General features: G+C 48.0%; 1 protein-coding gene across 4 annotated transcripts in view; it reads left to right on the top strand.

The window, feature by feature from the left end:
• The window catches only part of ELAPOR1 (endosome-lysosome associated apoptosis and autophagy regulator 1), a 483435-nt gene that overhangs the window by 373900 nt on the left and 86724 nt on the right, over positions 1-22811 (top strand). For all 4 annotated transcript variants that reach the window (XM_086923178.1, XM_086923177.1, XM_086923176.1 and 1 more), the window contains exons 16-17: positions 18616-18796; positions 20225-20321. In XM_086923178.1, coding sequence (XP_086779304.1) covers positions 18616-18796; positions 20225-20321 — 278 coding nt within the window. The remainder of the gene's footprint in view (positions 1-18615; positions 18797-20224; positions 20322-22811) is intronic.

Genomic DNA, 22811 nt, shown 5'->3' with positions numbered 1-22811 from the left:
TAGTCCAGTCGGCTGGTGACGAGGGCCTGGGTGACGGTCTTCCTGGTCTCCATAGGGATCCACCAGAAGATCTTCCGAAGCATGCGCAGGATGTTGAAGCACGACGAGGAGACGGCGTTGACTTGCCTGGTCATGGAGAGGGAGGAGTCCAGGATGAAGCCCAGGTTGCGTGCGTGGTTCGTCGGTTTGGGTGCGGTGCCCAGGGCGGGGGGCCACCAGGAGTCATCCCAGGCGGAGGGCGAGGAACCCAGGATGAGGACCTCCGTCTTATCTGAGTTCAGTTTCAGGCGGCTCGTCGTCATCCACTCGGCTACCTCTTTCATCCCTTCGTGCAGGTTGGCTCTGGCGGCGGCGGGGTCGTTGGTCAGGGAGAGGATCAGCTGGGTGTCGTCGGCGTAGGAGATTATGTTGAGGTTGTGTTGGCGTGCGTTGGCCGCGAGGGGGCTCATGTAGACGTTGAAGAGAGTAGGGCTCAGCGAGGATCCTTGAGGGACGCCGCAGATGACTTCGGTGGCCTCTGACTTGTACGGTGGTAGGCGGACTCTCTGTGTTCTTCCGTCGAGGAAGGAGACGATCCATTCCAGTGCCTTCTCCTGGATTCCGACGTTGCTGAGGCGCTGCACTAGGGTGCGGTGGCAGACCGTGTCGAAAGCCGCGGAGAGGTCTAGGAGGATGAGGGCCGCTGTTTCTCCGTTGTCCATCAGGGCTCGGATGTCGTCGGTGGCGGCGATGAGGGCGGTCTCGGTGCTGTGGTTGGCACGGAATCCGGACTGCGATGGGTCGAGGGATCCATTCGTCTCGAGGAAGGCGGACAGCTGTTTGTTGACGGTCTTCTCGATGACTTTGGCTGGAAACGGGAGTAGAGAGATAGGGCGGTAATTCTTGAGTTCGGTGGGGTCTGCTGTAGGTTTCTTGAGTAGAGCACTGAGTTCGGCGTGCTTCCAGCTCTCGGGGAAGGTGGCGGTGTCGAATGAGGTGTTGATAATGTCCCGCAGGTGGGGTGCGATGACAGCGTTGGCTTTTTTGAAGACGTGGTGAGGGCAGGGGTCGGTCGGAGATCCGGAGTGGACGGAGTTTATCATGCGGACGGTGTCTTCAGTGTTGACCGGGGTCCAGGCGCGGAGGGTGGTGGTGGGCGGCGTTGCTGCGGTCGTGGCGTGCGTCGGTTGAGTGCTGAAGCTGTTGTGTATGTCCGCGATCTTGTTGTGGAAGTAGGAGGCGAGGGAGTTGCAGAGGTCTTGCGATGGGGTGATGTCGTTGTTTCCGGCGTTGGAGTTGGAGAGCTCTTTCACGATGTTGAAGAGTTCTTTGCAGTTGTGTACGTTGTTGTCCAGTCGGTTCTTGAAGGTCGTTTTCTTGGCGGTGCGGATCAGTTGGTGGTGTTTCCGGGTGGCGAGCTTGAGGGTGGTCCTGTTGTCCGGCGTGGGTTCCTTTCTCCAGGCTTTCTCGAGGGCTCGGCAGTTCTTCTTGGAGCTCTTGAGTTCGTCGGTGAACCATGGGGCTCTCTTACTGCCGGGTCTGCTGGGCGGGATCCTCAGAGGGGCGAGTTCGTCTGCGCATTTGCTGATCCACTTCGAGAGGTTGTCGGCGGCCTGGCTGGGGTTCGCTGAGCTGGCCGGTGGGTGCTGGCTCAGGGAAGTGGCGAGCTGGTCGGCTGTGATCTTGTTCCAGCTTCTTCGGGCAACCTGTTGCTGGTGGTGGTGGATCGTCGTTCTTCTGAAGGAGAAGTGGACGCATCTGTGGTCCGTCCAGTGGAGTTCTGTGGCGTGGCTGAAGGCGATGTCTTTGCTGGATGAGAAGATGGCGTCGAGTGTGTGTCCGGCGAGGTGGGTGGGGGTGGACACCAGCTGCTTGAGTCCAAGGTTGGCGAGGTTGTCGAGCAGGGTGCTGGTGTTGCAGTCGTTGTTGTTCTCCAGGTGGAAGTTGAAGTCCCCCAGGAGGATGTAGTCAGCGGAGGGGAGGGCGTGCGGGCTGACGAAGTCGGCGATGTCCTCGCTGAATTGAGTGCGTGGTCCCGGAGGTCGGTAGATCAGGGTGCCTCTGAGGGTGGTCTTCGGGTTGGTGTGGATCTGGAAATGCAGGTGTTCGGCGGAGGGTGGGGTGTTGTCGGTGCTGGTCGTGATGCGGATGGTGTTCTTGTGGATGATGGCGATGCCTCCTCCCACCTGATTGGCATTGCGCTCCCTCCGGGTGATCTTGTAGCCTTCTGGGATGGCGATGGCGATGTCGGGCGCTGATGAGGCGTTCATCCAGGTCTCCGTGATGAAGGCAACGTCAGGGGCTGTGGCGTCTAGGAGGTTCCAGAGTTCGATGGCGTGTCTGTGGATGGAGCGGGTGTTGAGCAGGATGCACTTGAGGTGGTTGCAGTGATGCGCAAGGCGTGGACAAGGACGCTTTCGAGCGCCTACGAGACGCTTTCCTGGCTAAGGCGTCCGGGTCTGCCTCCGAGGCGCCCCGCCTCAGACTCCTTCGACGCCGGCGGATGCTGTCCCGGCCTCCCCGGGGGGTGTTTCCCCCGCGGATACTGACAATGACGACGACGAAGACTCGTGGCGACCGGCATCTAACTCGACGGAGTTGCCCAAGGACACTTCGGGCATGCTCGACCCGGATGAAATCATGCACCCACGGTCGGCTGCTTGGGCGCCTGGGGACAAGGTGGCGCAGTTAGTGGCGGGCCGCCTCCGCAAGCCCTTGGAGAAGGAGGCGCGCAGTTGTTTGAGGGGCGAATGCCCCCGCCCGACTTTGGATGGGAAAGTGGCTATGACGCCGGAACTAGATGGAAAGATGGCCACCTTCATGGCGAAGTTTGTAAAGGACCCCCACAAGGGGATCGACCGTTCCTGGCGCTCCTGTCAGGACAAGCTATTGGACACCATTGGCCCCCTCACCAAGATCCTGGATATGGCTGAGGAAGCCAAGGTGTCGGGCAGCGCCATATGCCCGGAAGTGTTGTCCAACTGGGCGCAGCGGGCCGTTATATTCCTGGGGAACGCTAACTGTGCCCTTTCGACCGAACGGCGTCGGTCGCTGCTGATTAAACTGGACCCCAAGTTGGGTGATTTGGCTTCATCGGAAGCTGGCGCTGTTGCTCAAGGAGGTCTCTTTGGGGAGCCGTTCATAAAGGAGCTGGGAAAGTTTGTTTCCACTTTCACTTCCCTGGACAAGGCCCAGTCAACCATCAAGCGGGTCTTCCACCAGCGTTTTTCCTGAGGGGCTGGTCGTGGTAGGGGCCTCACGACCGGCCGTGGTGGTCAACAACAGCCCGGTAAAGGGCATGGCTCCGGCAGAGGAGGCTACAACTCCTCGGCGAATTACAACAACTTTTACCCCACCAGAGGTCAGCGTTTCCAAGGGCGCGGAAACTTCCGGAATGACTCCGGCGGCAACAATTCACACGGTGAGTGTAATCCCTGCGGATCAAGTTGTTATTGGGGGGAGGTTGGCATGTTTCCCCCAGGCATGGGCGGCTATTACAACGGATGCGTGGGTCCTTCAGACTGTGCGGGGGTTCAGCATAGAGTTTTACGACCACCCGCGCCAGTTACAGCCTCCTCGGCCCATAACTTTTTCTCAACCAGACGTGCTGTTGATCGACGAAGAAGTCTCGGCGCTGCTGCGCAAAGGGGCTATTTGTCGAGCAACACGTCACCCCGGGGGTTTTCTGAGCAATATTTTTCTTGTGGAAAAGGTAGACGGGGGCAGACGACCAGTCATCAACCTCAGGGAGTTCAATGGCTGGGTGGTGTACAACCACTTCAAGATGGAAGGCATCCATCTGTTGAGAGACGTTTTGCTCCCGAACAATTGGATGGTCCGTCTGGACCTCAAAGATGCGTATTTGGTGGTTCCCATTTACCCCCCGCATCGCCGTTTCCTCCAGTTTTGCTGGAAAGGCATGGTTTTCGAGTTCAAGGCCCTTCCGTTCGGTCTTTCCTCGGCCCCTTGGTGCTTTACAAAAATTCTGCATCCGGCCATAGAAACCCTGCGGAGTCAGGGGATTTGGCTAATCGTCTATCTCGACGATATTTTGCTGCTGGGCCAGGACCCGAGCAAGTTGGCCGCTCATCTGTCCCAGACGATCTCCCTGTTGCAAGGTCTGGGGTTTATCGTCAACAGGGAGAAGTCGGTTTTCACGCCCGCCCAGCAAATGGTGTTCCTGGGCTTCGTGGTGGATTCGGTAAACTCGACTCTCAGTCTGCCATCCAGGAAGATGGCCAAAATCAAACATGTGCTACGGCAAACTATTTCCAAGTCGCACACCTCCCTCCGGCAGGTTGCCAGAGTGGTGGGCCTTCTCTCGTCGTCAATTCAGGCAATATTTGCGGGCCCTCTTCACTATCGGGCCCTTCAGCGGCTGAAAGCGCATCATTTGCGCAGGGGGCTCTCTTACGACCTCTTGATTCCCCTGTCGGTAGAGGTCAAGGGGGAAATGTCCTGGTGGCTCGCCCACATGGAGGCGCGGAACGGCCGAGCGATTTTCGGGTCCGTTCCGGACTTGGTGATCGAGTCCGACGCCAGCAGGTCCGGCTGGGGCGCCCGCTGCGGGGATTTCTCCACAGGCGGCGCTTGGTCGTCCGACCAACAGCGACTTCACATCAACTGCTTGGAACTTCTAGCAGGTTCGTTCGCCGTCCGTTGCTGGACGAGGGACTCGGTGAAGTCATGTGTCCTTCTGCGGATGGACAATGTTTCGGCGGTTCGGTATGTGAACCATTTAGGGGGTCCGCGATCGCGACCACTAGCGGATCTGGCGAAAGACTTTTGGGATTATTGTCTCACCCATCAGGTCTCGGTAACGGCAGAATACCTGCCGGGACGGGCCAATCAAGTGGCGGATTGGCACTCGAGATATCTTCGAGACTCCAGCCTGTGGAAGCTGGATGTTCAAGTGTTCAACTGGCTGGCGGCATGCTGGGGTCCTTTTTCCATAGACCTGTTTGCGTCCCGTCTGGACTTCCAGCTGCCGAGGTTCTTCAGCTGGAGACCGGATCCCTTGGCGGAGGCGACGGATGCGTTCCTCCAGGACTGGAGCCAGGAACGACCGTATGCCTTCCCGCCTTTCTCCATGATAGTGCGGGCCGCGGCCCAGATTCGCCGCCAAATGACGGACGTGGTGATGGTGACGCCCGTGTGGAGGTCGCAAGTGTGGTTTCCAGTTCTTCTGGAACTTTCCTGGGATTCTCCAATCCTACTCCCCCGGCTTCCTCGTCTCCTCCTCAATCCAGACGGGGTCCCTCACCATCTCCTCCAGGGTTCTCTCCGCCTCATGGCATGGAGGCTTTCAGGCGACGCTGGTCGCTCCCTGGCCTTTCGAACTCAGCTCAGCACTTTTTGTCCAAGGCCTGGGCAGGCAGCACTGCCAAGAGGTATAGATCGGCCTGGACCAGGTGGGTTCGTTGGTGTCTTCGACGGGGTTTGGATCCCATGGTCGCAGGCCTCGTTCCCATCCTGAATTTTCTGGCGGAACTTTCTACTGCCGGCTTAGCATACCGGACTATTAACACGATACGTTCTGCCATATCAGCAGCTCATGTGCAGTTGGATGGAGTGGCGGTCGGGGAACATCCCCTTGTGTGTCGACTCCTCAGAGGAGTGCGTCTGGCTTTACCGCCGGAGCCACGATATTCCGTCCTGTGGGATGTTAACGTGGTGTTGAACCTTTTTCTTTCATGGCAGCCTAACAAGTATCTCTCCTTAAAGGAACTATCAGCTAAACTGGCGATGCTCCTTTGTTTAGTGTCATGTCGCAGAGTGTCTGACGTGCGTGCCCTAGATGTCACGGCGAGAGCGTTTTCCCCGGATGGGGTGACCTTTACCGTGGGCCGCCGTACGAAATCGGCTACAAGGTCTATTTCTTATCCGGCATTTGCAGATGCCCCTAAGTTGTGTGTGGTACAGTGTTTGAAAACCTATGAGGAGGTCACTACGGAACTTCGCCCTCCGGGCGAGCGGCAATTACTCATTGCGCTGCGCAAACCTCACAAGGCTGTCTCTTCCCCCACTATAGCCCGGTGGGTGCGTTGGGTAATGCAGGAAGCTGGTATTGATACAAAGCAGTTCGGAGCTCACTCCGCAAGGGGGGCCATGGCCTCGAAAGCGTTTGCCCTTGGGGCACGTTTAGAAGACCTCATGCGCGCTGCGGACTGGTCGTCTGATTCCACCTTCAAAAGGTTCTATTTTAAGCCAGTGGTGGATATTGCTAGTTTGGTGGTGGACAAGCTTTGAACAAGCATAATCCGAAGCCTCCGGTCCTGACATAGAATCGAAATTTGCCTAGCGTAGTAACGGTAAGTTTCAATTCTATTAAGGACACGGAGGCGAGGATTATCCCACCCATACCTCCTGCGGAGATCCCGCCCGTACTAGGGTAAGTAATCTCTTTCCGAATTTCAATGTGGATTATTATTCTGGATTGCATGTCATGGACTTGTGACGTTGTCTTGTTATCTTGCCTTCGAACCCAGCGGGGATGGCTTAGCTCACGTTGTTCTTTTTTCCGCCAGGGAATGATGGTGCGAAACGAGATGCTTGAGACTTTGGCCTGACTCGCGACGAAGAAAGAGGAGGAGTTCACAGGATGGACGCCTTATATTGGGATTTATGGACACTAAGAAAGGACTGCCTAATGTTGATCTCATGGGACTTGTAGTTATTAAAAAATGTTATTATGATGTTTTCTGATATTCCTGTGTTTGGAATACAAAAATGTTTCAAGTTTTGATGCTTTTCTGGCTGCTGTGTGGTGTTATGTGAATAAACAGCGAAGAGAGAAAAGCATAATCCTCGCCTCCGTGTCCTTAATAGAATTGAAACTTACCATTACTACGCTAGGCAAATTTCGATTCATTTGGGTAGAACTGAGTTCCACAGGATATTTTCGTTTAATCCCTCTTTGTGGGTGGATAACCTATAAATCCACTGTTGTTCCTTTTCGAATAGACGTTGTTGAATCCTTGTTCCCATTTTTATCTGTTCGATAATGCTCCATCTCATGTCATTGGTTGTGTGGTTTTTTGGAGAAAATGCTTGATGAGTTTAGTTGTAGTTTGCTTGCACCTTATTTTGTGCTGCAGTGCTCACATATTCTTTGTTTAATTTTCTTTTCCTGCAAGTCATACCCACATATTGAAGGTTACGAGGGCACCTTATCAAGTAGACAACGTTGATGCTGTTACAGTTCATGTGGGCTCGTTGAGTCCACACTTTCCCTGGTTCAAGTGCCAGCGTTTTTGTATTGCTGGTCAAGTGGCTAACACTATAGTTGCCACACTTTTAGTGCCCTACGATGTTCGGTAGACCCCATGCATTCAGTACAGTTAGTGGTGTTCCTTGCCTCGTTTCCTTGGGGCCTGTGTTTAGCAGGGAGTACTTCAAACTCCTTGCTTTTTTGAAGGAGAATTATGGTTTTTCCCAATGTAGATTGCCTGTATTGACTGTGGACCAGTGTTTGTTGATTGATCTAGATTTGATTGGAAGCTGTGCTGTATGTCGTTACACATGTAAGTGGAATTTCCTCATCCTTCTCTATTTTATCCTCTAGACGGGCCTCCCTAGGTTGGTTCTGTGCTCTTTTTTGGCATTTGTTGAGGATCCTTTCAGGGTAACCTCTGTCTGACAGTTTCTTAGTGAGGTCTGTCCCTTGACTGCGGTAGTCTGTAATTTTGCTACAGTTTCAACGCAATCTCAAATATTGTCCATAGGGCAAATTCTCCCTGAGAGGTCTAGGATGAAAGTGCTCACATCTGAGTAGGTTCTTCTTTGCACTGGGTTTGTGGTGAGTTTTGGTCTCTAGATGGCCATTTTCCTTAGTGGTTACCACAACTGGGAATATCATTGTATCGGGGTCCATTGTATGGGTGAACCTCAAGTTTTGATCACAGGTGTTGATCCATATGATGAAATCTGTTTAGGTCGCGATCGGTCCTTGCTAGATGGCAAGGGTGTCGTCGATGTATCTTTTCCAAAAGACGATGTTGGAGTGGAAGGGATTCTGTTAGTTCAGTATGAATCTCTTTTCAAACTCGAAGACATATAGACCTGCCACACTCTGGGCGAATGTGCTCCCCATCGAAGTGCCCCCCTTCTGGAGGTAGAGGGTTCCCTCAAACTCAAAGTAATTTCTCTTCAAGGCCAGTCTGGCAAATTCCAGAATGAAGCCCTTGGGTGTCCTATGTGTCTAGAGTGTTTCGTTCAGGGCTTTTTTCTGTACTTCCAGGGTGTCATCCTGTGGGATGCTGGTATAAAGGCTTTCTATGTCAAAGCTTACCAGAATTGCGCTTTCATCCACAGTGAAGTCCTTGAGTAGTTTCAGGAGACATTTGGTATCCTGTATGTAGGTAGAGGGGTTTTGTACCAGAGTTTTTAGAAAAAAGTCACAAAAACGTGACAAGGGTTCAAGTAGAGAACCAATCCCCGACACAATGGGTCTACCTGGTGGGGGAATCTTGTTTTTATGCATTTTGGGCAAGGTATAAAAGTATGAAATTTTGCCCTCACTGTTGCAAAGAAAATCTACTTCCTGTTTAGAGATGTGCCCCATCAATTCTGCGTGTTCCACAAAGGATCTGAAGCTGATCATGTGACCTCCCGGCCACGACCCTGATCGCGCACCCGGAAGCGCCTTGCACTTAACCGACAATAACGCTCCGATGTTGTGATCCCACGGGAGCAGCAGCGGGTCCTTAGGGTAGGCGCAGCAGCCGGTGACTGGCTCCACGCAGTAAGTTCATATACCTGATGCGGGTGGGCTCCGCATGAATTCCCTGTTTTTTAAGAGACTTACCATCGGAACTTTACTTGTTATGCTCCTTTATTTAGATCGTGTACTGAGCAAGCACCATGACCCTGACTCCCATGAGGCACGCAAAATCGCGCTTTTAGTAAGCAATACTTTTCCTCCCACCATGATCCTAGGCACCATGACTATTACGCTCACATATCCGGCATGCATGCATTTGTTCTTGCGCCCTCACCGGATTGATTGAGAGCGTAGCTACCCACACCAACAGGCTCCATTGATATCTCCGTGTGTTTATTGATGCATCGATGCATATGCACTTTACGGATGCACTGACTTCACAGACACCCACCATAATGACTGCTAGCAGTGGGAAGGTTTTATTTCTGAGTGACTGATTTTGTCACTTGAATGATTGTGTGAATACTACCGTTCTCTGCCTCTTACTTTCTGAGGCACACTCTGTGATGTGTGTATTTCTGACATTCTTTAAGAACACAATTGGGAGCTGAAGGAGCACTTAACCTTCTAGAGACTACATTACAGCTACATATTGTGTTTGCTTGTGCTTATTTGTTTGCCTTTTCAGATTTTCTCCTTTCGATGAATTGGACGAAAGGACGCCTGACCGTGAGTACATGGTTAGGTCATAGTGATCAAGGGTGGGTACACCTTAGCGAGTGTATACCGCCCGGGTCACGTTCACTGGTCCTGACTAAAACCTGGTACTATCATCTTCAGGTTGAAAAATGTAGACATTTTTTAGCACGTTTTATGCACAGTTTTCCACTATAAAGATACCGGAGGTCAATTTAAACAATAACGACATCGTACTAACTTTTTTAATATTGTCCAGTTTCTCCAGAAGAAAGAATTTTTAGTGAGTTATATTTGGCCAATTTTTAAATCACTTTTTTCACTCACTTGCCCAACAAAAAATAACCTGCTCCTCTGTAATCAGGCGTCGTAGCACACCCGGATAGCATTCGACTATTCATGTGGGACCCCAATGATGAAGCATAGGTTGGTGAGTGAGGGGTCTTCTTAAGAAAGGAGAATTTCCTTTCCTGTGCACCTCTCCCAGTGCTGCGGAGACAGTGAGCTGTCTCCTGGGTGTACTCCTCCAACTGTTTGATTACTTTATCTAAAGGGGACCAGGAGTATTCCCTTCAAACTCGTAAAAATCCCTTTCTCTCTGCTGTGTTTTTTGTATAAAAATAATATAAACCACAATGATTCTTTCCTCATAATTTAATCCTAACCTTCCCTGCTTTACCGAAGACAGGATATAAAATAAGCTATAAATAAAGTTAATGATACCTTGACTGAAAGGTCGGCTGCCTAGTTCATCAAGCAGCTAAAGGCCAGATGCACTAATGGTTTTTGCAGTCGCAAACCCTGAGATTCTCGAAATCCCAGGGTTTGGAACTGCAAAAATCCTTTCTCATATTACTAATTCCATTTTGCAATTCTGAAAAAAATTGGGTTTCTGACCCATGCCGAACTGCTGTTTAGAAAAGGCTTTGTAAAACATTGGGTTTTTGGTTGAGAGGGGTGGAAGCCTTACTCATGCAACAAACTCAATCCTTGTTCGGGTCATCCTCAAAAGTCACCACATTAACCTGTGCCAAAGCCTTTGGTAGGTAGTCACTAAAGTAGTCGGGCTTAACTTTGAGGCAATGTATAAAAATATTCCTGCAGCAAACAGATAGTAATAAATTGAAAAAATCCCACAAGAACAATCCCAAACCAATTTGGAAAAATAGAGTACATTTTAATAAATACAATGCCATCAAAAGGAACACAATCCAATAAGTATAACTGGAGATTTATTATTATTATTATTAAATGAAATTTGTAGAGCGCACTGACACCATGAGTTTCCTGGCGCTATAAGACATCGGATTCCAGAGCTGAGGTTGGGTGCAGGGTTAGTAGGGAAGGGGAAAGAGAAAAGTTTTGAGCAACTTCCTGAAATGCAGGAGGGAGCTGCTTGATTTGATGTTCAAAGGAAGGGAGTTCCAGAATTTCAGAGCCAAAAAGGCAAACCTACGTCCACCAAATTTGTTAGTTCTAATTTTGACTGTGTGGTAAGAGATTTAAGATGGATAGAGCGGAGGTTGCGGTTTGGACAGTAGAGGGTGATCAGAGAGGTCAGGAAGGCAGGGCAGGGGCAATTGAGGGCTTTGTATGTGAGACAGCCCAGCTTGAAGGCCACCCTTTGTTCAATTGGTAACCAGTGAAGTTTGTACATCATAGGTCTGGCAGATTGCCATTTTGGGGATTTAAAAATGATCCAGGCTGCCTGGTTTTGGATCACCTGAAGACGGTGAAGAAGCGTTTTGGGAAGTCCGTGATAGATGCTGTTGGAAAAATCCAAACGGGAGAGCACAAGAGAGATGATGACCTGAGTCAAAGCAGGGGTGGGAAGCAGATGACTGACCTTCCGGATCTTTCTAAGCTGGATGGAGCAGGATGAGATCACGGAGCTAATATGAGGTCGGAGAGAAAGGTCGGCGTCAATTATTACGCTGAGGCTTTTTACAGAAGTGGAGGGGGCCGGCGGGGGTCCCAGTGCGTGAGGCCAGAACTGGGTACCCCAAGAGGAAGGGCTAGAACCTGGGAGAAGAAGCTCAGTTTTCCCGGGGTTTAGCTTCAATTGGTTGGAGTTCATCCAATCTTGAATGTGGAGCATGGCGGAGTGAAAATTGTCTATTGCATTGGGGGAGTTGAGTGGGAAGATGATCTGCAAGTCATCCGCATAGTTAAAGACTGTAATGTCCCACTTGCGGAGTGAATGGAGTAGGGGACGGAGGTACAAGTTGAACAGGAGGGGTGATAAGGAGGAGCCCTGAGGGACTCCGCAGGTTGTGGGGGTCTTGGGGGCTGTGTAGGGGCCTAGGCGGACGGCTTGGGATCTGTTAGACAAGAAAGACCGGATCCAGCCGAGAGCGGGGTCCTGGATGCCAGCCTGTTCGACACGGTTGAGCAAGATGTTGTGGTCAACCGTGTCGAACGCGGCCGAGAGATCCAGGAGGACGAGAGCCTGGGGGATTCCTGAGTCGGCATTTCTTCTTAGCATGTCGAAGACAGCCAATATGGCGGTTTTGGTGGAAAATGAGGGCCTGAAGCCAGCCTGATTAGGCTCCAGATAGCGGGAGGACTAAATGAAATATGAGAGGCAGCTGGTGACATGTGCTTCAAGGAGTTTTGTGAAGTAAAGCAGAAGCGAAATGGGGCGGTAATTGGAGAGCTCCGCTGGGTCCGCGCCAGGTTTTTTTAATAGCGGGACAAGGATGGCTTCTTTGAAGGGTCTCGGGACAGTGCCTGTGCTGAGTGAACTGTTCAAGAGAGGTAAGATGCAATCAGGTAAGGAGTGACATACTCTACGCAAGACCGAGGGTGGACAGCCGTCGTTCGGGGAACCTGATTTTACCCGGGAGGCGAGCTGTCCGAGGGAGGTAGGGTTGATAGGGGGGAATTCAGTGAAAATAGGAGTGTTATTGAGGGGGGTTTCCAGAGTGATGATCTGGGGGACAGTGGAGATCGATGCCTTGATTTTGTTGATTTTTTCGACAAAAAAAAGGTTATGTTTTTAATGTGTAAATGAAAAAGAAGCAGAAAATGCTACTACTAGGGGAAAGTCATAAGTTCAGGCTGACTACGATGGAGTGCAGGCCGGATACAAGAGACCAATGGAGTCCTCCTGAAAAGCTACCTTTTCAAGTCTGGCATGAAAATTTCAGTGTGCATGGGAAGAGGCAGCAAGAAGGAGGCTTTTGACGGGAAGAGCAGTTCGAGCATCACAGACAGTCATTGCCGTAGCACAAAGAGACAATTGTCGCTGGAGGTTCAAGTTGGCGTCACAGTTGCCTGTCGTTGCTGTAGGTTTTACGTTGCTGATCATTGTGGACGTTCGCTATCATTACAAAGAGCAGGCCCCACTGGATCTTCACATTTCTGGCTGTTACAGGCAGTTGATCTTCGGCATGAAGAGGTCACTTCATAATCACAAGGAGACCAACCTTCAGGATTTTCACCTTGATTTGTGGAGGATCACTAACTGTTGACAGCCAAGGGTCTTCCAGGACCTTGGGGCAGCTTTTGGGGATTAGGACTCTCACCTCATCGGAGTCCAGCAGCAGGGCTCAGGCAGGTCAAAGAATTTCAGTTCTTGCTGGTCAAACGGACAGTTGCAGGGAGGTCTCTGGAAGCTTGTTGTGTCCCTGTAGCTCACACAGGATTTTACCCAACTAACCCTTGGAGTCACTCTGGTATCCTGGGATCAAGGCAAGAAGGTCCAATCTTCCTCCTTCAGACAGCAAGGCTGTCTGAGGCAGAAGTGCTTTCCTTCTAGCAGCAGGGCAGTCCTTCTGAATTTTCTACAGGTCTAGGAGTGTTCTGATGAGTGGTTCTGAAGGTTTTGTTTTATACCTGGAACCAGCCCTTGTGTGGGGAAATTCCCTGACTTAACCTCAAAACTGTATCTGGTCAGTTCTTCCTCTTCAAAACCCTAACAGCAGAGCCTACCTCGAGTCATAACTATACATATGGGTATAATTCGCACTATTGTCAAGGACACAGAGGAGAAACCAATGCTGAGAAGGCAAGTAGGAAGAGGATGCACAGCACAAATAAGAAAATAGCCTGGGCGGATAAGTTCCTAGGGAGTCTACTCTCAAGCAGGACACAGAGGCAACCACTTCACAAAAAAAATCCCTGATCGCCACAACTGACGATATCCGCACCCTACTCAACAGAGCAGTATCTGACACCCTCATCCTCTCGGCCTCTCCGCAACCTTTGACACCACCTCCCACCACTCACTCATCAATCGACTACACATGATTGGAATTCAAGACAACACCCTTAAATGGATGGCATCTTTCCTCATGAGGCGCACCCAGATAATCTGATTCCCTCCCTTCCCCTCACAAACCAAGCACACCATCTGCGACGTCCCTCAAGGTTCATCCCTCCATCCTACCCTCTTCAACATCTACATGATACTGCTAGCTGACATCGTTAGAAGCAACAACAGCAACATCAGTTCCTATGCCAACGACACCCAGCTCGTCCTCTCGCTCACAGCAGACCCAACAACCACGAAGTCCAACTTCTACAACTGCATGAAAAACGTCTCCATCTAGATGGAGGACAACTGCCTGAAGCTCAATATGGACAAATCACAAGTGCTGATTTTTGGCAGCCACTGGAACGACGGCTGGTGGCTATCAGAACTCAGACCCACCCCCACACCGAAAGACCATGCCCAAAACCTTGGCATCATTCTGGACAGTGAACTCTCCATAAAATGACAGGTCAATGCCATCTCCTCAGCCTGCTTCCACACGCCACACATGCCCTGCAGAATTTTCAAACGGCTCTCCCTCAGCACCAGAAAAACAGTGACTCAGGCCCTTATCACCAGCCGCCTTGATTACGGCAACACACTCTATTCAGGCTGCACCAACGAACTCATGAGAAGACCCCAGACGATACAGAATGCAGCAGCCAGACTGATCCTCAACCTGCCCAAAAGGACCTACATCGCCCAGCACCTGAGAGACTTCCACTGGCTCCCCATACAGAAGATGTGCCAGTTCAAGCTTCAGATACACGCCTATAAAGCCCTCCATGAACAAGGACCTGCATACATGAACCACTGCCTGAACTGCCAAGTCCTGGAACGCCCTCTCACTCCACCTCGAACATCACCTCCACAGACAGACTTCAGTAAGAAACTCAAGACCTGGCTCTTCGATTGAAACCCAAAGCCCAGCACCTGAATACCCTCATGGGTGATAAGCCCCGCTATACTAGTACTGTATGATGGATTGATTGGATAAGCAGCCATGATTGGCATCATATGGCTTGGGAAGACGCCTCCATTCTTTACACAGTAAACATAGCTGAAAGACAAGTACACCATTGACTTGTTTGAGAGAATCTTTAAAGATTTAATGATCATCTACTTAAATCTTAGGAGACCTTGGGCTCCTTCATACAGAAATGACTATGTAATACATACCGATGTAAAACCTTATAAAAAATCTGTAGCCCATAATGGTAGTACTGCCTGCTAACCAGGGACAGTGGAAGGAGTGATCTTCATTTTAACATTTTGACCTTCCCTGAGACTGACTCCACCATCGTTCTCTACATATGGTTGTCTCCTCCTATGTCCATCTATTCATTCATAACACTAGGAGAGGTTGGTTTCACAGGAGGTGAAGTATAGTATGTGGGAAGGAGTGTAGGAAATGTAATTGTTACTGTTGAACTACCGTGAAATTGTAGCCTGTTATTAATGTTGTTTCCCGTAATATTGCACCCTAGGTGGGACTGGGGTTTTATTTTGAATCACCTACCTCGAGTCATAACTATATATATGCGTATAATTTACACTATTGTCAAGGACGCAGAGGAGAAACAAATACTGAGAAGGCAAGTAGGAAGAAGAAGCACAGCCCAAAAAGAAAATAGCCTGGGTGAATATCTTGTTAACAAAAGGGAAAACTTTATTGGGAACTGAAAATAAAAATGTTGAAGTGAAGGAACATAACTAATATGAGTGGGAGCCACAACAACTGTGAAGTGTTATACCTCTTGATCTTGTCTGCGGTCTAGTCTACCTCCTAAGCGCCACATGCCAGATCTTTATGATCTTCCCGTTTAAATGAAAATGTGGGACGGATTCTGTTGGATGTCACATGAGTTTCTGATTTTAAGCAAATACCAGTGGGTGTGTATGAATTCTGGTAAGATCTGATTTGTCTGAATCCTAGCCACTACTAAGTATGTACAGCTACTTTTCAATAAAGAATGGTTACAAAACACCCACTGCGGACCTAGCACATTTAAATTCTTATTCTTTGTCTAGTTTCTGGCCTATCTTTCTGCAGCAAAATCCTTGAAAGCCATGTGAACAATAAACTCACACACTTTTCCTTCTTTCCTTCCTCTTCCATCCATATCTTTACAGAAAAGTAAAGACCTTTTAGATTGTTTGATGTTCTCACTTCTATTTTTGATTGCTGCCTTGTATGTGTAAGCACCTTCTGTTTTCTGCTCATGGATCTTACATTATTGTGTACATCTCTTTGATTGATCCTACTTTATTTAGGTCTAATATTCATGATCTTTGTTACGTTCTGAACTTATATCTTAGTGTTGCTCACATTTATTGGCAATACTTTACAGCGTTCTCTTCAAAGCACTCTGATGTTCTGAGGAATTATACATAATATAGAAAACTACCAATGCCTTATTGCCTGGAATAACATAACACATTAAACTTTCTTTTAATGGAACACTGTGATGACCCAAACACATCTCCCACCTGTTGTGCTCTTCAAGATTCTGCTACTCCTTACAGCCATCCTTATTCAAGGCCACTCATTCCTACCCGAGCAGCAGAGAACCAGAACTCCAGCGGGTCCATGACCAGAGGCCAAGTAACAGAAAAGACTAACTGCTTATGCTTTTGACTGCAAACCAAGGTGGTACCACATGTACCACCTTGGTTTGCAGTCAAAAGCATAAGCAGTTAGTCTGCAGCTCTGTATTATTGTGTAGGTGCCCCTTCTCCAAGATGCTGAATACCACTGCAATCGAGTGAGCAGTTTCGGACAGAGTAGAGGCACCAGTTTCTTCAACATCCCTCAATGATGTTCTTGCACCCTTAGTATCTGGTTTAACACAGTCATATGGTCTGAAACGTCAAATGCTGCTGAGAAATATAATAAAGCCAAATATGGTGGCAACACCCTCTAGAAATATTTCAAGCAAACTCATCTGGATATCTAAGTAGCCATTTTCGTCTCCCTTGCCGGACAAATGCCAAACTCGGGCTCTCCCTCTCCCTGCATTCCTCCAGATAAGATTAGAACTGAATTGTCAGCACTTTCTGTGGGATTTTAGAGGGCACTTAAATGTGAAAAAATTTCTGTTTCTTATAACTGAAGTAGATCAAGGGTTGGTGTTTTAATATTTTTATTACAAAGAGGCAACCTATAGTTTTTAGTGGTTATGTTTTTTTATCATATTAAGGCATAGTTGGCACCCTATCTCTCTGTTGAGAACCTTCACAGCTCCGCAGAAGGACAGCAATGCTGGGTGCATTTGTCATGACTCTTCTAGTACTGGCAGTGTGTGTGCTCTGACATCACTGGCTTCCCTTTGGAAAGGGGCTCTACCAATGGAGGGTAGTGTGCACTTTGTGGCTCGTACCCCCTTTGAGGGATATTCATGAAGGGTCCCTGAGAGATGGTGTGTCTTCTTCCTTCTTCTTTCTGAGATGGGTACAATTGACGTGTCCTTCCTTGGCCTTTTCTTACCCAAGCTCCTATTTCTCATTCATGTAGTAGAGACCAAGCGAGATGTTCTCTCATTTGCATGCAGCAGCGCGGCACGTAAATGAGTGAACAACTGCTTTCCACGTTCGTAACTTAGCACACATGCATCGGGTGTTACAGAGGTGGGCGCACAAACTATTGTATCTCCTACTGCACTTGCCAATGGACACTATAGCATGGAAATAGGTGCAAGTGCCCCTTGCATTTCTCTGGCAATTTGTGAACTATGATACCTGGGATCAGCACTCCATATAATGGATTTCCTGGAGCCTAAGGAGCCATCACACTCTACATTTATACAACACCAGTGCTTTGTGAGTCAAGCTCAGGTGCATCTGCCAAAGTAGTACATGGAAGCTTTACAATGCCCTGAATAACACATTTGGCCACAACTCTCAGTAGAAAGGAACTAGTGCCTCAGATATCCCTATAAAAATCATAATGCCAAAATCTTCTTTAAGTGAGTAGAAAGCCCTACATCAAAACTCATTAGTTAAAAATGTTCGCTTGCATAAACAGCTTCTGAGTTGAGTGCCGGCTACAGAAATCTGTGAGCAACCGGTAAGCTTCTGGTTTGGGGCAAGAATGTGTTGGCTTTTCCTACTTCCAGGTCAATACAATGGGTTCCATTGATGTGAGTAATTACACAATTTCATTCGCAAATAACACATTGTGCTTTCCAGTGTGCCATGTATAAATGGCCTGTGTATATGTTCCTCTGTCTGCTAGAGCCTGATAAGGCTGGGCTTGGTATTTGCGCTTGCCTGCACAATTCCTGTGCAGGGAGTGGGAACAAGCAGGCTTGGCTGCGTAAGCGACAACTATAATGCATCATATAAGACATTGATTAAGTGCCTGATTTATAGTTTGACGGATAGGTACTCTGTCATAAACGTGACGGATAGCCCACCCACTGGATTACGGGTTCATTTGTATCCCAATACTCTTGTAATATGGTGGATGGGGTATCCCAATACTCTTGTAATATGGTGGATGGGATATCGTTCATATTTGTGATGGAGTGTCTGTCCACCAAATTCTCAGTCAGGCCCTGCGTCCTTAAGGTGGCCTGGAAACAAGGTGTCATGTATGTGGAGTCAAGTGGAGTGTCCTGGGAGGTCAGTTCTTTAAAAAGGCAGGTAGGGCGGGGCAGGCATTCAAATGTCATGGTGTGGCTGATATGTGACTGAGCCCCAACCATTGCTGCCTTGTAGAGACAATGGGAAGTCATCCAGCTTACAATAGAGACCAGTCTTCTTCTAGAGTCTCATTTGTAGTGATTATTGTAATGGATTCCACTAATAAAGAAGGGACAAGAAAACAAAATAGAAGAGCTAGACAGACCTTCTAATGAAATGTAGATTTAGTAACATAATAAAATGTGATGCCCAGGTGCCTTCAGGGCTCGAAGTAGACCAGATTGTATGTTTAAGAATCCTTGCCTCAAGGGCAAGTCATTATAGTAAAACAAACAGTTTAAAAATGTCTGCTTTTGTGTTTTTTTTGGGCTTCCTGAAGGGAAAGAAGATGTCTGTCTGTGTTGACAACGTTACAGATGTGCGGGGAATGGACACCTCGACACAGTATACAACATCCATTGCATCCTACATCTGCCAAGCTATCGTTATCCCTTCTGACGTAGTAGGCTTCAAGGCGGTGGTGTCCTCACAGCCGATTAGTCTGGCCGATCGTTTTATAGGTAAGTGGCAGCAGAGGGTGGATTCTTTCCCTATCACCAGGAAACACATATTCCAGCTATTAGGTGATCCAGTAAATTATTTGTATCTTCACCTCACATGCCCTCCTTTCACCAATCTTCTCACTAGAATAGGACTAATGACTAAAACCAACTCTATTTGTCTAGAAGGAACAATTCGTTGTGAGTGAAAGCTGATAGGTTGTTAATGCTTTTGTTATTCACAGAGCAGAAGAATCAATTTTTACTCTCTCCGAGGTATTTTCCATTTTTATCCAACACTTTTATAAATTCCTGTGGCCACCAGACTCTAATTCAATTTTGTCCCTTTCCCAGGGCCACCTGAATCCTTCTACGAGGTCATGACCACATTCTATTAGCACCCATGATGCCCTGACCTTCACATCTTACAAATTAACATACTACAAAGCTCCTGCTGAGACTAGACTTATACTGGTAACTAAGGGCATCTTTTCTGCCACAGCTGTATTCGCCATTCCCAGGAGTATGTGACCTCCAAATGTGAAGAATTGCAGTCATGTTGGGCCCAGTTGATTGGAACACAGACAGTGAGCCTTTGCAATGATGTTGAAACTACCAGCAAAGTGTGAACTTGCCTGATCATCTCCCCTTTCAATGTTAGGTAGAAATGCTCCTTTAGCAGGATTAAGCAATTGAGTGTAGGTCCAGCTCATCCAGCAGCTCTAACATAGTCGATCAGGATGGAATGGTCTCTGTGTTAAATGGTGCTTGCAGATCTAAGGATAGAAGCTTGATGGCCCTTCCTTGACCATACCAGTGTGAACCAATCCTGCCACTAAATATGATTCATTGCAGCTTCTTGATGGAAAACTGCCCGATACCAGATCAGGAGCCTTATAGAATAAAGGTAGTTAGAAATCCATTGGGAGGCTTCTTCATGATTTTGGCTATGACAGGGCATAGACTTCATGGACACATTTTTCGGGTTGGCTGGATTAAGTCCAGGCATCGTCAGTAAAGTTGAGAACTCTTGTCTTGCATAGTTTCTGGAATACGACCAGAAGAAGATCTGATGAAATCGCATATGTCACCACAAATGGATGGAATAGGGGGTTAGCAGAAATGTAAGAGCACATAAGGAGGTAGATATTAGACAGTTATTGCTGTTGCAGCTAGCAAGGAAATAGGCGAGCTTGATGGTTTGCCAAGCCATTGATTGGCCGTACACATTGTTTTCACCTTTAGATCCACAATTTGTGAGAGCCTCAAACAGCTCTAGCTGAGTACACTGGCCCTTCTTTCAGTGCCCTCCCCTATATCCTCCCCCACCACCTTTGTTCCAGCATGGTGGGTATCACTTCCAAGCCTATCACGTGACTGCTGTTAGCACATCATCTCCCTCTGCTCCTATAGCCTGTTCACATGCCCTTGTGTTTGATTGTATTGCAGGAGTAACAACAGATGAAACGTTGGACAATATCACCTCCCCAGCTAATCTCTTCACCCAGGCCACCTCCCCGCTGCCCGACGTCATATTCTATTTCAGGTATTGTGGTTGCTGTGAGATTGTCCCCCAAGAGTCCAGTGGTTTTTGTTCTTGCCAAAATATATTACACAAGATACAATCTGAACAATAGGGAGCGCTCTCTCATTTATGTTTTCCACCAAAAAGGCTCAGTGTGGTCTGTGTTTATACTATGTATGAGCTGAAAGTGCTTGTGCATCGCTGGGGTTAAAGAGTGTTGCCACCAACCCTTGAATTCTATACGGTGTATGTGTAAATGCATGGCATGATAAATGGAGAAATGCCTCATAAGGTACAGCACTGAAACCAGAACTACCTCATGCTGCTTCAGGTTTAAAGAACAAGCTGAACTTGCAGTTCATACATTATGGGGCCCCTTGCGCCGCTGGTGCGCCACTCTTCACATGGGAACAAGTGACGTACCGGCGGCGCAAGGGGCATGTAAATAAGCCCCTATGTGTTTTACGTTTTTTCCTGAAAGAAAGATGGTTTATTGTTGTGCAGATGGTTTTAAGAGATATTTACTTATTTAGGAGTTTTAGGTTTCTTTAGCATTCCATTCCTCAGTGAGTATGTGGGTGCGGTACACATAGAACAAAAGATTCCTGGAACAGAAGCAGTAATAGTAACAACAATTAGAACTGAATACCCGGCTTAGATGAGTATGAGGGTAGGGGAATTAATCCTAAAGGAAAATTGAGTCTTCATCTAAATGAGCAGGCGATGCTCAGAAACAAGGGCATTCCAGAATTAGTGTATTCTCAGTGCACAGACCTCTTTACCACCGGAGATTATGAGCAATTCAGAGTGAGGAATGTTAAGATGCAGTGTGTACGTGAGGTATCCAAACTTGAACTTGCCCTCAATTGCGAGCCAGTGAAGAACACAAAACACCAGTGCATCTGATCATGCTTTCTTGAGGTTTCTTCCATAGCCAGGATATTTAGACGATAAAGGCTCTACCTCTTTAAGTTCAGCATGTTCAGGGTTTTTGAAGCACGTCTTCGTTGCATGATTTATGGGGTGTGTTTGCAAACTGTGCTGTATTTCACTGCTGAGGTTTTTCAGGGCCAATGTGTAGATACATGTGTGTGTGTATGTGTGTGTGTGGCACGGATGGTTTTGAAAATGACATTGGCATCGATAGGCCCCCAAGGTAGTGGCTTCAGAGTCGGTGGGTGTATTTGCAGATTTTTTGTTTTTTTTCTGGCTGCCAGACTGTCTGCTTTGTTCAGGATTATCTTTCATATTTGCAATGTTGACAGACCAGTGTTACATATTTATATGTTTCTTCAGCTCGAAATGAAATGATGACAATTCTAACCTGAGTAATGAGGCTGTAGAAAGGGAAATACATTTCATCAACGTATTATTTAAAAGATACATGTGTTAACTATTGTTTAATGGTCATGGACGTCAAGGCCTTGCACATATATTGTTAGGTTAAGGAGTTTTATGTCAAAACATCAACCGCAAAACTATTGTGGTACCAAAATATCGTTGTCTAAGCAGCAACAACAAAACTTTTGTCTGTACATACATATCAAAACAAGGAAAAGGAAAAAAACGAATGGTGCAGCAGCATGAGAGTTTTCTCCCATGGTTAGGAGGATCATTAAAAAAGAATGATCACTCCCTACACACCTGGACGAGAGCTTAGGTCCACTCATCAGGCTCTGTTAACCATCCCCCGCTTCAGCAAGAAAAAGACTGGCGGTACGAAATTCGCAGTGCTTGCTCCTGCGTTTTGGAATTCCCTTCCCTCGGAACTCCGTATGTCATCTTCCTATATCGAGTTCCGGAAGGGTCTCAAAACTCTTCTTTTTTCCCGAGCCTACAATGCTTAAATCCCCCTCCACTCCTGCCTGCTTCCTCACAATCCAACAGCGCCAAGAAACCGCATGGTAAAAGCGCGCTATAGAAATGTTTTTAAATTCTAATTCAAATGATTGCCCCTTACCGCAAGGAATATACTGTACAGTAAAAAAGCCATCTGATTGCCCACTCTAAATAGGGCGGATGGTCAAATGTAAGGTTTAAGCCGATAGAGTACATTTTATTCTGTCAGTCAGGATTGGACTGGCCTATAAGGGCAACCAGGCAGTGCTCAGTTGGCTGGTCTGCCAGATCAGTGGGTGGGCTTTTTTTTGCAGTTTTGGGCCAATTTTATGGTCAGGTGGGACGGTGTTTACTGTTGATTTCCCTGCTATAAAATCTTTTTTAGCTACATGCTTTGCTAATGGGGGCTACTTTTAGTTTAGTGCCCATGCCTATTTTGTCCCAGTCTGACCCTGCTGTCAGTGTAAATCTGGCGGACTGCTTGACTGAAAATTCTGTAGCTAAACCAATAATAATAATAAATCCATACTAATACAATAAAGAGAGAGCCCAAACCTTTGAGGCGGGTAATCTCAGAAACCACAGCACCAATCACAACACCCAATACAGCGTTGGAAAGAGCAGTTGCAGCAGAATGACATAGGCTATGCAGACGCCCACCATATACATTTT

The sequence above is a fragment of the Lissotriton vulgaris genome, chromosome 5 (assembly GCF_964263255.1).
Source record: "Lissotriton vulgaris chromosome 5, aLisVul1.2, whole genome shotgun sequence".
Taxonomy (NCBI): domain Eukaryota; kingdom Metazoa; phylum Chordata; class Amphibia; order Caudata; family Salamandridae; genus Lissotriton; species Lissotriton vulgaris.
The sequence above is the reverse complement of the archived record's forward strand: the minus strand, read 5'-3'. Positions and strand labels throughout refer to the sequence as shown.